Source organism: Bombus terrestris, chromosome 10, assembly GCF_910591885.1.
Source record: "Bombus terrestris chromosome 10, iyBomTerr1.2, whole genome shotgun sequence".
Classification (NCBI taxonomy): Eukaryota; Metazoa; Arthropoda; class Insecta; order Hymenoptera; family Apidae; genus Bombus; species Bombus terrestris.
In genome coordinates, this window is record NC_063278.1 from 8,625,737 (window position 1) to 8,640,457 (window position 14,721).

Consider the following 14,721-nt stretch of genomic DNA (forward strand, 5'->3'; position numbering starts at 1 on the left):
CACACCGTACATGTTCTATTAAATTTTCAAATAGTTAGTGAATAATTTACATGAACACCAGACACGCGATCCTGCTGTGCTATGATAAAATGCATTATTCTGCATTTCAAGAATCAGTATCGCTTCGTGAACGTTACCAAAGCCACAATCAAGTAGGAACATACCCAGAAAACTTGCTAAACCGTAAAAGTAGCACAGTAACCATGTCGAAAATATTCAACAACCAAAAGCAGAACCTCTTATATCTCGATACAAAGCATAATGACACGATTCTAAGACAATCAATTGCTAAAATTAATGTGAACATCAAATCAGATCTTACGAAGGATGTAACCGAATCAACGAAGAAAGAGGAAAAGAATCCAACACCACGAGAAGTTTTAACGGATTACCTGGAGAGCACTTCTGTACATGGTTTGCAATATTTCGGTAAAACGAACATAGAAGTTGGAGTTCTTGGGAAGATTCTGTGGGCCTTTACCATATTAACCTGTTTCGTCTGTACTTGTCATTCCTTCGAGGTACATCATCTAAGAAGGTACACGCGATTAAACGTGCGTCTCGTTTCAGGTTTGAGCTTGATGTTAATGCAATTTTTGCGTCGTTACAACGAGAATCCGACCAATACGTACATACAAACCTTCGATGCTCCGATATTCCGCGCGCCATTTCCTGCTGTAACCATTTGTCCATCTATACCAATTCCTATGAAGAAACGCCTAGCCATTTTGGAGAACTCCATCTTACCCGAGAACGTGAGCAGAGAACTCGCGTTAGAGATGTTGAAGTACGTATATATATCAAGCAAAATTACCAGAAACATCAAGAAGTATAGATGAAATAATTTCAAATTAAATACAGCTATGGACATCTTATAACTCATCCGTACATGAATAAAGAGTTTAAACAAATGGACAAATTAAAAGAATTTTTGGATGCCAATAAGTGGAGCGTGGCGAGATTCGTGAAAACTCTAATCAATTGCGAGGACATGTTCGAATCGTGTTGGTGGAGTACGGAACGCATAGATTGCACTAAATCCATTAAACATTCGTATAGTTCTTACGGACTATGTTGCTCCTTTAACTATCTTCTTGAGAATTACGTAGGATCCCAGAAGCAAGTATCTCGATAATATCCTAGAAGTCCGAGAAATTATATTAATATAACTATAATGATTTCTTTCGTTTAATTAATGTAACCAAGATCATTTCCTTCTGGATAATATAAAGGGGACAACCAAAACCGAAGCCTTTGAGTTCCGCTGATTTTGGACTGTGGAGCGGCTTAAAGCTCGTGTTCAATAAAGAAATGTTCATGATCACTCAAGACGACATGCGTAATTCCACTAGAATCGTGAATAGTAATGGCATGATGGTACGGAAAAACGACTTCGCGGAACGATCGATTAAGTCGAATTTTAAAAAATATTAATTTATTCACGTCCCTTTTTTTCTTACCAGGTATTGATACATCACAGAATGGATTATCCTGGTCTTAATACTAATATGTACACCTTGCAAGTGAACCATGAGTTGGAGGTAATTTATTCGATATAAAACAGATAGGGATTACTAGAATGCATTATCGTTGAATTGCAGATCGCCATAAAACCGGAACTCATTCAAAAGCCAGCAGGACTTCAACATCGTAATAAGGAGAAACAGTTAGTCCCCGTATGCATAGCGGAGGATCAGAACACTTTGGAATACTTTTCTGTTTATCGCTACTCGAATTGTTACGCAAATTGTAGAATCAAGGCCATGATACGGCTATGCGGATGCTTACCATTCATCTACGACAACATAGCTGAATCCTACAACATCTCAGTAAACACATTCTGTTATCGTAAAAAGATATTTAACGCGAACTTCAAAATTACAATTCGATTGATTTTTAGCGTTGCGAGATAGAACATTTGTCTTGCATCCAGAGAAATGCGAAATTGATAGGTATCGTGAAAGACATACAGAACGAGAATTTCTCCTGCTCTTGTAGAACTCCGTGCGAGAACATGAACTACGATAATTCTCCTAATTTGATATCTCTGACGAAAGCCAGCCTCCCGTGAGTTAAATTCGCATTTATTGATTTATTCTCGAAATTTTAATTTAGACATTTCTTTTCATTTCGAGCACATTTACTTTCAGGAATACGACGGACAAAAGTGCTGCGATTAAAGTTTACATGTATTCGCAAACTTTCCAGATACTGCTAACCCTATCAGCCGCCGACGAAACTTATCTCTTAGGTACCGAGTTTAAACATTCTTGTCATTTTCTCATTAAGACAAGTTTCTTTAAAAGCTGTTTTACGTTTCAGCATCAGTCGGTGGAATCTTTAGCTTGTTCCTTGGATGCAGCTTCCTCAGCGTCGTGGAGATCGTTTACTTCGTTTACCTATATTGTCGCGCAATCTTCGCGCGTAAGAGGCACGAGATTCAAACAGACGACACAACCAACGAGATCTTTGTAAACGGTCGCCGACGTGTTTATTAAATGTCAATAAATTCCTCGAACAAATCTAGCAACGTTCTCTTTCCCTGCGAGAATACTTTTGTATCGAAACTGTGGATTTTTCCGATACCGCAGGCTAATAATTTGACCGAACGATTCGTTACGTGGATTCCACACGCGGTTTATTGTGTAATTCAGGCAAGCACACGTAGTCAGCGAGAATCTGGAGCAATTAGATCTATTTCGAGCGATTACTGGAACGCCAACGGAGGCAACGTTTACCACCCATCGACCAGTAAAAATATTTGCCACGCCGTGTTTTCGCTTTGATGTTCTATCCTCGTGGTTATGTCACTTGGTCGGACAGACCTTTAATCAACAGATCCAAGAACTACGAATTCCTGGATTACGAGCGAGGATGGTTAATTGCTGTCTCGGTGCAGCGTACTTGTCTCGATCCGTGTCGAAACCGGAAGTCACGCTTCCCCCGTTGCCTGCCAGCGTAATTAATTCTCGTCGTGGCCGTGTAATACGATAGGAACGTTTTGAAAGCGATCTAGAGCGGCCGTGAAAAGTTCTGTAAAATTATGCGACGAGAGATAGGAAAATGTACGTTTATTCGACGGCGGAGGAGCAGGAAAGGCGGAGGATAATGTTTCTCGTTGTGATACATCGAAGGAAGGGAAGGCGACTAACGTTCCTTAACGATATTCTATTTATAAGTAAAAATATTCGAGACACTCGAAATCGACGGCAGAATCGGTAACACGATCCACGACAAGTAGCAGCGAATAAGTTGCGTAATAACCGTGGAAATTCGGTCAGTATCGCGTGGACGTGTTCATACCGTGGAAATATTCAGGATAGGTGAGATGTGTTCATATCGTCTATTTTCGGAAGTGCTATCGAAAATACCGATTTAGTTTTCTGTACATTGGACGTGTTACCACCGTTGTGTAGCGACGAAAAGAGCTGGAACCATCGGTCGCTATTTTCGACTTAACACCCACGTATTTCTTAACCATCGTACGTATACCCCAAGATGTTTTCTATCTTCGCGCGAGCACTCGATATTTTTTCCTCGATTTTTCAGCCGAGTATTTCTTCCCCCTTTATTTGGTTTCCAACATTTACACACAGAGTTTGGCTCGCCATCGGCCGAACGCGTTTCCACGTGTGTAACCAGCCCCGAATAGTCGTCCCTGTGCGGTACAATTTTTCAAATTTACGAGAGAAAGATATACGGGTCCCTTTGATCATCGTACTAGTACAGTCACGCCCCTGTTTCTGATGAAACCACCTTAAATTTGGCTATTCCTTTTATTAGAAATAGAACTATCTCTTTGACGTCCAATTATCGTGTCCGTGAAATACATAAAATCGTGGGGAAAAAGGGTAGACGAACATGAAACTCATAGAGAACGTTGAAAGAGCTTAAGTGGGTTACGCTTGTCTCCTTCATTTTGAAACAGGTATCGTCGCGAATGCGACGCGGAAAGGGAGCAATCGTTAATTGGATGAAGGAAAAACTGGTATCTGACATATCCTGAGTAATCGTAGATCTATCAAGGATATCTGGTTATCGACGAACGTGTGTGGTATTCTTCGTGCTTCTTACTTCACTCCTAAAATCAACAAAAATAAAAATGATAATATACAACACTTTACTACGAAGCAGAGATTTTGTTGTAAAGTAGCAGAGTGCACCATTGTTGCGGAGACTTCAATGATCACTACAATAGGAAGCAGGCCTTACGTAGCAATTGTCTACAAGGGATAATCGCAAGCGAACTTACCATAGCAAGGAATGTATTCTAGAGTTAAAACAATCCCGAGTACAACAACCAGAGGCAAATCAGCAAGAGGATCAATATAAAGTACGTGGTTAAGATGTTTTTCGTTTCGTGGGCTGCCTGTGGCATTTTTCGGCATTCACAGAGGACGATTCACGACACTAAAGAAAAATCAATATCAGGTGTAATCACGATATACATATACTCAAAATATTAATACCCAAAATATTAATCGTTGTGTTCAGTATTTCTTTTTTATTCCTTCTGCCGCCTCTTCCGTCAATCGATCGATTAAACGAAAGCTCGAAAAAAGATCACGAAATCTTCAAAAATTCGCTCGACGACTTAAAAATCCGGCTGATTACCGGAAACGTTGGAGTCAGACGATGAAATCTGAAAACGATCGAGACGAATAACCAAGCACCGCGCCACTTTGCGTACGATCTCCGACTAGATCACTCAACGCAGGATTCACGATACAATGAAGATCCCGAAATTCCTCCAGGAACCGTGTGAAATCCCCACCAGTTCGATCGCGGATACCGACACGTTGCACCTTCCCTTATAACATCTGATCCAGGATTGGTAGGCCGAGGTCCCACCACCGTCTTTTACTGGTGAGAAACCAACGAGTTCCGCCACCTCGAGTTATATTAAGCATCGTGAATATCGGATACAACTTCGGTCGAAAATCCGAATTCCGAATTCCGAATCGATTCATGATCATCATCGACCTAAAGATATGAGGGTTCAAGGTCATCTGGATGACGATCAAAAAAAGTTAAGAGTCAACGGTCTTTTAGAGGCATCATTGCAATGTGAGAAATTAACCAAACCTGAAGCATTAAAATACGTCATAAATTACATTGTCTCTAATATCTCAAATTTTGAACTTTTCTAAAAAATATTTGATTTAAAGTGTTTTATATACCTTTCATACACCTTTTGAGAAAAAATGCAAGAAGCAATGAAGATACAGATTTATCCACAGTTCTACGTACAAGAACATTCTGCAGTCTTTTTATTTCTTTTTCTTTATTGAATGATTTATCAATGAATCACTCTTACTGATTTTATCTCTGTACAAGTTACAGATGGCTCTAATGGTTTGATGTATTAAATAGGGCTCGCAACGTAAATGGCAAGTGCGTAAACGTGCGTATCAGCGTTACGGCCAATACAACACAAACCAGCCGTACACCGTTGGTGCGTTAATTTAATTATAACATGCCGCAAGAAAAGGTCGATGTCATTTAACTATATACTAGAGACCAAAGGGAATCAACTCTTATTTTTAAACGAAACTTACTCCCGCCCACGCGTCGAACTTGGAATGTTGACAGAATTCACGTGCTGGCGCCACGGTATTTCCCACGTGACGAAGTATAACAAAAATATAAAACCTTTTCTGTAAAAAAAAAAAAGACATTGATGATTCACAAAAATATTCCAACGCGACGATCTATTATTTTCTTCCAAAATTATAGCAATCTCTTAAAGAGAACAAAGATAATGGAAAAGGTAAAGAGAATTTCTAATCGATCTTCCTTGAGTAATAGCGTTTAGTAGAGAGGAACCTTTCGATTTGATTGATGGCTAGGGCTATTTTAATCTCCGACGAAACCCCGTTCGCGTAGTTTTAACATTTGATTAAGCTACGCAGAACAGTTCCTCTTTAGCTAATGTATGCTAACATCGTTCATCATTTCCAGACCTTCGGCTAATTTTAACTTGAAAATCAAACATTAACCTTATAATGGACAAAGCTCGCGAACAGGTCCGATCTAAACTCTGGACAGCTATTTACGTAATATTTGCCAGAGACACACCTAATTCATCGATTCCTTTACTTCTTAATATTTCTCAAGTTACCAATCAACAAATTATCAAATACAGACTAATACTACATTTTAGTCTTACCACGTGTATTTATGTATAGTAAGTAGGACATTACACAATTTTATAAAATATTTCTTTATTTCGCTCGCGATGGAATTACAATAGTTTATCGGTAAAAAGAGAGGCTTGGGTGGTAACTTATAGTATACGCTATAAAATTGATTAATTATAGGAATGTGTGTCGTACAATTTTTGTATCCTTATTACTAACATACGTAGGTACACAAATATGGCGAGAATTCTGTTACAGGTTTGCTTAAGGCACAATCCACAAGATCTTCTATTAAGTGTCTACATAGATAAGGCGACATTTGCATCAATAGCATCCGGATATTTAATACCTATAAACACGAAGATCATTCTCGAAGGTGATTATTAAAAGTTGCTTCATTGGCACAAACAAACTATCAACCGGTTTTTATATCCTTAAATTCTTGGCACGGGAGATTCCGCGCGTTTTAAAAATAAGAACAACGACAAAGGAGGAAAAAGATCTCTCTGTTCGACTAGCGGCTACCTTAGAGATTTGTGAAACGACCGGTTCGATGCTGCTTGAGCATTGTTCTCTGTGACTCAATTGATTAATTAATAACTACGAGCATAAATACGATGGAAAGACCCGTACAAATGATCGCACGCGAACTGGTCATGCTTGTATATATTGAGAACAAAACACATGGAAACGAACAAATACCAAACTATTTAAGCTACGTTAGCTCATCTCTATTCATAATTTGAAGCGTATTATTCACAAAAATCCTCGATGAATATTCAGTCATGCCAACGAGAATCCCAACACGTCCTCCAGTGAATAATCGAACAGCCTTAGGTCTAATTTGTACAAATCTGCCAACTTTCGAAGTTGCTTGTACGTCAACGTAGAATAATACTTTTCTAGTTTCTTCGCGGTTGGCTCACTGTTCACTGGTTTCGTTGGGAAACTATAAAAATAATTAATTTTGATTAATTAGAATCAAAAGGATCGATGCAAACGACCGATTTTGTTTCGCGTGTTGATCAAAGAACAATATACACGTAGCAACGAAATAGAAAGTAATGGATTAAGTAGGAATATTTCTTTGAAAGGAATGAACATTCATAATCGGACACTTTGATTGCACCAACAACGCGATATTGCTTCAATAAATATTGCATATATTTCTAGCTAGGAATTGAATTCTACAAATAAACACCTAAAAAGTATATATATTTTCTTATATAATCCAATAGATTGCTGGAATGAATGTGGAATGCCAGCGCGTGTAATGATATCTCGTAAAATAATCATGCGTGTCATATTTATGCGTGAAATATTCTCGCGTGTAATAATCGCGTGAAATACTAGCACGAAAAAATTCGCTCATCTATATCGGATCTAAACAAGGATAAAATAAACGCTTACTTGACTGATTCGACCCCCATCCGTTCCAAAACTTCTGTGGCATCCTCAACTAAGCTCTCGTACTTGCTGACGAGATTATAATTAACCAGGCATGGATGACAGAGCTCATAAATTGGCTTCCAGTGCTCGTTTCGTGTCTCATTCGACGAATCATCTGTGACGAACTCTACGAATTCTCTAAATGTCACGTCATCGCCATTTCTCAGCGATTCTACAGTGGCGTTTTGTCTGTATCTCTGCAAGAAAGAACGTTCTCACTGTAATTCCTTTGATATCTCTCTCATGCGAAACAAGAGCGAAAAAAGGAACAAAAATCAAGCGATACCCTGATAATCTTCTTCCCAAAACGAGTTTGGAAGTATCTCGAACTCTTCTCGTGTTTCGCCTCCAGCTTGTTTCTATAGGCGGACAACAACCTTTCCAAAGGATGCCTGACGACGATCAGCTTGTCGTAAGTCGCCAACATTCGTTCTATTTCGGACAAGGTATAGTTGGTGAGCCTCTGAAAGGTACCTGGAGAATGCGCCTGATCAGCAGGTATTTCCATAGGATCATTACCTGGCCATTTCCCCGTGGCCACCATCAGAACTCGTTTCCAGTTCGTGCACGCAACCTGATACACGAATCCGTCGATTTAGAATGAAATAAAAGAGCCACAATAATATAACAGATAACGTCCGTAATGATCGTGCACGAGTTGTAAAACGCTCTACTATACAATTTCCAGTTACTTACTTAATATGTTTGCAGAACGACATTATTGGAAGTAGTAGAGAAATCAAGCTTTTTGTTAAAGATCAGGAAAATATATTATTGTTAGTTATGTTTAAGGACGAAATGTGTGATATTTTGCTAAACATTATGAATCTGTTGAAATCAAGGGTCGAAACAGAGTTTTTTGTTTAAAAAAAAAATTCTACTCAAACTTATATGTTTCGTATAAGATAATATCTGTTCCAGTGGAGTTTTTATGGAAGGATATGTTACCCTTAGAAGCTTCTTTAAAAAATGTTCTAACGGAATGTATATTTTTGAATGTGTATAATAAAAGTTCCATGATAACAAGTTATTTTATACCGTGTATTAAAAATATCCATAAGATAAATAAAGTTAATAAACTATTTAGTACTAATTATATTTAATAATAGTACTAATTTTGCTAAATAATAATAATTATTATTGATATGTTTATTGAATGAAAGGTATAAGTAATTAATAATTATAATCATAATATAAGTAATTAATAATTTCATAACAAGTACTGAACAGAAAAGAGGATCAAGAATAATACCTAGATAAGACTTTTTTATAATGTAAATAATCTGAAATACATAGCAATTCTATAATATAATATACATATAGATAGTATATATCTGTAAATACCATGTATGTATTCAGTAACATTCTACCTTCCTGTTATTTTCATTACAAATAAATATATTGAATTGAATTTAGACAAATATTATAAATAAATAAAGAACATATTCAGAATATTCAGAATATAACTGTAATAATTAATTAATATTGTTGTACTACTATTCATTGGATGGTATTTGTTACACTAATTGAGAACCTTTTAATGCCAATGAATATTGATTTAATATTGATGAATAAAATATCTCTTCTTGTTATAGAAAAATCTTTATTTTTATATTTTATAAGCTCTATCCAAATTAAAACTTTTTTTTCGAGAACTTTTCTTTATCTATTCTCTTCGAAACTTATAATATGAAAACATTTTCTAAAAAAGTTCCACGGCCCATGTTTTACAGAGAACCTATCAAAAAGTTCCATAATTCTTTCGATTTTTGGCTGAAATATTATTTTCGTAAAATCACCTACTCCTTTTCTTGCTTCCTTTATCTAGAATTTATTTGTACCTTGGGAACGTAACAATATAAAAGTTCGTGTTGTTCGTCGACGAGAATATTCCTAAAGGATTCTGGATTCAGATCCTTATTCAGAGAATCTCTGTCTTCGAAGATCTCCTCGCAATTGTACTGTAATCTCTCCTGACGTTCTACCAAAGCGGATCTTGCCAGGGCGTTCGGTCCTGTCCAAGAGTATACAGAATCCTCCGTCTCGAAGGATCTTCTTTTCTCATCGTTCATCGAAATGCGTCCCCCAAATGCGCTCGTATCTACTATTAAACTTGAAATATTGATAAGAAGCAGAACTGTCCCCCAGACACGGCATTCTGTCATCGTCCTTTCCGTCCACCCGGGACATTGATTTATCTTGATATAGAATTATTTATCAAGCTTTTTTATTTGTTCAAATGTTCCTGTAAAGTTCAAAAATACGTTCCATTACAAACGGAATTTCCTACGTATGAAAGCATCGTTCAAGAAAGAGAAAAGAAAAAAGAATGAAAGAATGTTATTTTGAGGTACGTAAAATGTTTGCTTTCGCGATCGTGTTATATGCTTTGCCGACTCAATTTTAATCGCTTGAGAAATACCAGCAGCTCAGCCACCTTACTTCAATTAAACGTCATTGATGTCAATTCTCCCGATTCCAGCCATGCATTCACTCTTCGTAAATCGCGCGCAAACTCAACGAATTATTTAACCATTGCGAAAGAGAAAACAAGAAATAAGTTAAACACGTTCGATAATTATCAATGCAGTCGAAGCATAGAACGATCTATATCATAACCGGAATCCAAAAGACACGGTAATCAGGTCAAGCGCCACCGTTTCGAATTCTTTTCCGACTAAAGTCCTTTAAAGCCGGTTCTGAATGGACAGCGCACGGTACATTTGACATCTAGATATCTAGAGCATCCTTCTTTAACAAGCTGCGAAAGTGGGCTACGTTTAATTCGAAACGGCTTGAAGCTAAACCACTTTTCCGCGAAGAAAAAATTCATCCGACCTCTCGAGAGAAGACCTGTTCTAAAATTTCATAATACATACATATCCCTTTTAGGCCATGACACCATTTCTTTACAAAGATTAAATTTAGATTAATTTATTAAACGTTAGTATGTAAGTTCAAAAATAGATTATGATAACAGAGTATCAATTTCTGTTACGTAACGATTTTCTATAAAATAAAAAAGTAGACAGCGTTATAAAATGACACTGTATTCATAAAAATTGAATAAAATACTCGATAGACTGGCTAATAAATTTTTGCACAAAAATTAAATATTTTGCACTCATCGAGATAATTTTGTCATCGTACGGCATCTTTCCATATTATCATTTTACTTGTAACATCTTACAAAGGTTTAAGACAACAACTATGGGAACTGACAAGTTTCATGTCAAAAAGCATCCTGATCTAAATACCTTCTGGATTCATGAATGGAGACATCGATATTCATGGCTATGAAAAGACTATGCCCGTTATAACTGATCCTTAGTTATCGGTGACGCTTCAGTTGTTAACGCCGACTCTTAAACGTCAAAAGACCACAGAAAAACAAAAAGACGACATTTTTACAATTATTCTAACAATTATCGTTAGATTTATTTCGAAATTCCCTTATCCAAGTAATTATGAACGAAGGATTAACGGCGAACGAACAAGACTCATTCAATATATAAATGAGCTAACCTCTCGATAACCTTCGACCATGATATCGGTTGAGACTAAAATACGAAAGTGAACTATACTGCAGATAGAATAATAGACATTAAAAATTCATTACGTCAATAAAGCGGTCTAATAATCGAACGACGTTACCAATCAAATCTCGTATTCCATTATGCAATGGCATTGGAACTCGTTCTTGACCGTATCGTGTGAGTCTTCCTTCTGATTAAGAACCATAGTGATAAATACTTACGTTTATCTTTTGCATCAGTAGAAATTATCGATGCCACGAGTTATCGATATTCGTCGTGCTTAACTGTCAACAAGAACACGCGAGCAGTCCAACCGGAAAATTACTCGAATACGCGTCATCGTCCTTGAATAGTCGAAAGATGAGAGAGACTCACCTGTTAGACGTCAACAGATTGGACCATGGGCTGCCAAATTCTACGTGGCATGTTTTGCTGGCTCGTGCACCTTCGTAAAAACTTTATCGAACGTCCCTCCAAAATTCTTGGGAATTCGTTCCAAAAAATACCGCGGATAAACTGCCTCTTATATGAAACAACCTACATTTAGCTGAGTCCACCTCTAGTTAAATTTTTTAATCTAATTTGATTAATCGATGACAAATGCGTGGCGCGAAAAGTCACTAGAAACGCCGAAGATTTCGAGGTAGACACGCGACACGAAATACTTCGAACAGTCGAGCCGATACGATGGACAAGCGGCTATTGCCTTGACTCGAAGGCCCCTCTGACATAAGAATGGAACGTGGTGCCAGTTTGTAGAAGTGAAAGAAACTGTGCGCGCGCGTCTGTTACGTCCCATCCTCGTTTCTTCGCTGGCAAACGTGACGATCCTTTTTCTTCACCTGTGTACCCACTTTCCGAAGCTGGGGTTGCCACAAATTCGTCTAGTAGATATTGCAAAATTTCATTTCTCTTCATTAAGATTCCCTAAGTTCGTTAAGATAGTTCGTTAGATATTACATGGTATAGAAAATATGCATATCATAGAAGGATAATCTTAATCATATTATAAATTGTTGACTATTTCATATACAATTTGTTTTTTTCCACTTCGTATATAAGGTGAAAAAAAATTAACGTTGAAGATATATAAATAGGTGCAATAATGACTTCGACCTTGTTAATTACCAGCATTTAGGATTTTCCATTCGTTGCAATCAAATAACATGTGATCAATAATTACAAAGAATAAAAAATGAATGAGATGCATAACAAAGTTCTGATCAAACATATTTCTACCGACAGATCTAGCGTGAGTCGACGATAAATAGTCGCCCAAAGAAGGTAAAACAGAAATAATTCTATCATTTTGCACTTCCTACACGTAAGGTACCGAATTATAGTCACCTGTTGGTCCGTCACGTCATATCGTTTATACCAACTGGAGAAAGTGTTTAGCCTTCAGTCCCCTTTTGTACCGTCAACCTATCACAAATAGCTGTAGTCTCGTTTCGGTCTTCGTTGACTAACCATCGCCTAAAAATAAATAAAACGAAGTATCGTAGGAAGTTAAAGAGATTATCGTCGTTAGTAATATTGCATAAAATCGAGTAAACCAGTGAGGAAAAGCAGAACTGGGATTTCGTGAAAATCATACCGTGTCATGATCATTATATATTATTGCTATCATATTTGTTTACGAAAAATAGAACAGTCCAATAATTTAGGTAACACATTAACAACACGAATTATGCTTGTAATTCTATATATAGAAAATAAATTATAAAATATTTTAAACTGATGAACTAATAGCTTAAAGATTCTTCATGATCATTGAAATTATTTTCTTGTATAAAAAGTTGATATGGTCAATCCTCTCGATTTTATTTAAATTAGAACATAAAATGTTTTGCAGACAACAACCTTCTATCATTTTGTTCGGTTCTATAAAACAAAATAATTACTTCAAAGGAAAATGCTACAACAAGTTGTATTCTGGCTATTCGTCATTGTGCTGGTGTTGTGGTTATTTTCAAATTCTGTCAGCAGAATTTGTGGTGCGCTATGGGAGATCCTCGTGCCGATAATTAACTCGAAACCACTCGATCTACGAGAAAAATTCGGTGATTGGGCAGGTAAGAATTACTCACATATATAACATATGTATTCGTCAAATATTGAGACATATTTCGTTTAAGTCGTAACTGGATCTACCGATGGGATTGGCAAAGCTTACGCAAAAGAGTTAGCTGCAAAAGGAATAAACCTGGTGCTAATCAGTCGTACTCTAGAGAAACTGGAAAAAACAAAAAATGAAATTGTACAAGAGAATCCGACGATCAAAGTAGAGGTGATTGTGGCGGATTTCAGCAAAGGCAAAGAAATTTTCCAGAAGCTTGCGAAAGAACTGAAAGATATTCCAATTGGTATCTTAGGTAACTAAGACATCCTCATCTTCTTGCGTATTTTGTCTACATTTATGAATTCATTTATAAATTTTACATTTTACGCAACATAATATTTATCTATTGAAAGTCATTAACGTAAAATAAAATGCTCGCCTAGTTATACATATAATCCTAGTTCGACGTTGTAGTGAACAACGTGGGTACGCAGTATAGTTATCCGATGTATGTTGGTGAAGTCCCAGAAGACACATTATGGGATATCATCAATGTCAACGTTGGAGCTACTACATTAATGACACGAATAGTCATCGGACAAATGCAAAAACGTGGAAAAGGCGCTATCGTTAACATATCATCCGGTTCGGCATTTCAACCATTGCCATTAATGACCGTGTACGCAGCGACAAAGATTTACATCAAAAGCTTTTCTGAGGCGCTCGGAGCCGAATATTCCAAGTGTGGAATAACTGTACAGCATTTGACCCCGTTTTTCGTAAATACAAAGATAAACGCGTTCAGCGATCGATTACAGGTAAATCGAAAATAAATACGTGAAAATAAGTAAATTAATTTGCAGATAATGGTTGTAATTAATTAATAACGTTACAGGTATCTAGTATTTTTGTTCCCAATCCGACGACATATGCCAAAAATGCAATTAACACGCTTGGAAAGACGAATTCCAGTACAGGCTATTGGAGCCACGGGATTCAGAAGATCATTATACTACTTTTACCGGTACAAATAAGAACAATATGTGGAATGTTTATAAATAAGTCTTTAAGGAATGACTATTTCAAGCAGAAAAGAAGTAACTAACCACCAGACAACGTGTACTTGTCAAAGAGACAATTCCATACTATTATTAATTAGATGAAGAAATTTAATTATATTTATATTCGATAATTGTTACAAAGTTGAGTCCCAATATACATAGATATACGATGTACAAGATGTAGGAAGTGCAAAGAAATATTATTATTTCATGTATTTGATATGATGTCTTATTAATTACTTGACTAATCACATGGAAGAATATGAAATTCATTGTCAAGGATTAAAATTCCCGCGTATTTCAAAACAACCAGTCATAAATGTGTTTTAGAAAGTATAATTACATAATAAATGTTTTCTATCAAATTGAAAATATCTGTTCGTTATTCATGTCAAGTATTGCAAAATATCCCTTTCATTCTCCATTTGTGTTGCATTTTCCTTAAGAGTTGCCATCCCAGTCTTTGCACTAAG

The 14,721-nt window shown here is 36.7% G+C and overlaps 3 protein-coding genes across 14 annotated transcripts; 2 read left to right on the forward strand and 1 right to left on the reverse strand.

Moving 5' to 3' along the window:
* The first annotated feature begins 10 nt into the window (after positions 1-10).
* Positions 11-4,551, forward strand: LOC100643050 (sodium channel protein Nach). Of its 3 annotated transcripts, XM_020864889.2 has the most exons (6): positions 1,144-1,377; positions 1,464-1,541; positions 1,602-1,829; positions 1,901-2,067; positions 2,151-2,251; positions 2,323-4,551. In XM_020864889.2, exons 1-6 carry the CDS (start codon positions 1,312-1,314, stop codon positions 2,496-2,498), a joined length of 816 nt encoding a protein of 271 aa, XP_020720548.2. In that variant the 5' UTR covers positions 1,144-1,311; the 3' UTR covers positions 2,499-4,551. The 3 variants fall into 3 exon arrangements, 2 of the variants coding, with proteins under 2 accessions (XP_048265051.1, XP_020720548.2); XR_007225280.1 differs by lacking the exons at positions 1,901-2,067; positions 2,151-2,251; positions 2,323-4,551 and adding an exon at positions 11-787 and having other exon boundaries at positions 862-1,541; positions 1,602-1,668; XM_048409094.1 differs by adding exons at positions 11-501; positions 571-787 and having other exon boundaries at positions 862-2,526.
* LOC100652007 (carbohydrate sulfotransferase 11) lies at positions 3,763-11,854 on the reverse strand. 4 transcript variants are annotated; one of them, XM_048409093.1, is made up of 6 exons: positions 11,501-11,854; positions 9,431-9,834; positions 7,876-8,163; positions 7,551-7,786; positions 5,559-5,657; positions 3,763-4,081 (listed from the first exon to the last, which is right to left on the reverse strand). In XM_048409093.1, exons 2-6 carry the CDS (start codon positions 9,752-9,754, stop codon positions 4,036-4,038), a joined length of 993 nt encoding a protein of 330 aa, XP_048265050.1. In that variant the 5' UTR covers positions 9,755-9,834; positions 11,501-11,854; the 3' UTR covers positions 3,763-4,035. The 4 variants fall into 4 exon arrangements, with proteins under 4 accessions (XP_048265050.1, XP_012167901.2, XP_003398235.2 ...); XM_012312511.3 differs by lacking the exons at positions 3,763-4,081; positions 5,559-5,657 and adding exons at positions 6,208-7,089; positions 11,347-11,409 and having other exon boundaries at positions 11,501-11,841; XM_003398187.3 differs by lacking the exons at positions 3,763-4,081; positions 5,559-5,657 and adding an exon at positions 6,208-7,089 and having other exon boundaries at positions 11,501-11,838.
* LOC100651809 (inactive hydroxysteroid dehydrogenase-like protein 1) lies at positions 11,108-14,620 on the forward strand. Of its 7 annotated transcripts, none has more exons than XM_020865187.2 (6): positions 11,288-11,302; positions 12,371-12,409; positions 12,981-13,200; positions 13,264-13,500; positions 13,662-14,005; positions 14,083-14,620. In XM_020865187.2, exons 3-6 carry the CDS (start codon positions 13,041-13,043, stop codon positions 14,290-14,292), a joined length of 951 nt encoding a protein of 316 aa, XP_020720846.1. In that variant the 5' UTR covers positions 11,288-11,302; positions 12,371-12,409; positions 12,981-13,040; the 3' UTR covers positions 14,293-14,620. The 7 variants fall into 7 exon arrangements, with proteins under 7 accessions (XP_012167906.1, XP_020720846.1, XP_012167904.1 ...); XM_012312514.3 differs by lacking the exon at positions 11,288-11,302 and adding an exon at positions 11,870-12,012; XM_048409096.1 differs by lacking the exon at positions 11,288-11,302 and adding an exon at positions 11,883-12,012 and having other exon boundaries at positions 12,257-12,409.
* The last annotated feature ends 101 nt before the right edge of the window (positions 14,621-14,721 follow it).

Coding starts and splice junctions, on each gene's coding strand:
- LOC100643050 (XM_048409094.1), top strand. CDS start 51: ATGAACACCAGACACGCGATCCTGCTGTGCTATGATAAAATGCATTAT. Junction 502..570: donor CATATTAACCTGTTTCGTCT/GTACTTGTCATT, acceptor GTCTCGTTTCAG/GTTTGAGCTTGATGTTAATG. Junction 788..861: donor CTCGCGTTAGAGATGTTGAA/GTACGTATATAT, acceptor AATTAAATACAG/CTATGGACATCTTATAACTC.
- LOC100652007 (XM_012312511.3), bottom strand. CDS start 9,754: ATGACAGAATGCCGTGTCTGGGGGACAGTTCTGCTTCTTATCAATATT. Junction 8,164..9,430: donor TATATTGTTACGTTCCCAAG/GTACAAATAAAT, acceptor TTCGTGTATCAG/GTTGCGTGCACGAACTGGAA. Junction 7,787..7,875: donor TTGGGAAGAAGATTATCAGG/GTATCGCTTGAT, acceptor TCTTTCTTGCAG/AGATACAGACAAAACGCCAC.
- LOC100651809 (XM_012312516.3), top strand. CDS start 13,041: ATGCTACAACAAGTTGTATTCTGGCTATTCGTCATTGTGCTGGTGTTG. Junction 13,501..13,661: donor TATTCCAATTGGTATCTTAG/GTAACTAAGACA, acceptor TCGACGTTGTAG/TGAACAACGTGGGTACGCAG. Junction 14,006..14,082: donor CGTTCAGCGATCGATTACAG/GTAAATCGAAAA, acceptor ATAACGTTACAG/GTATCTAGTATTTTTGTTCC.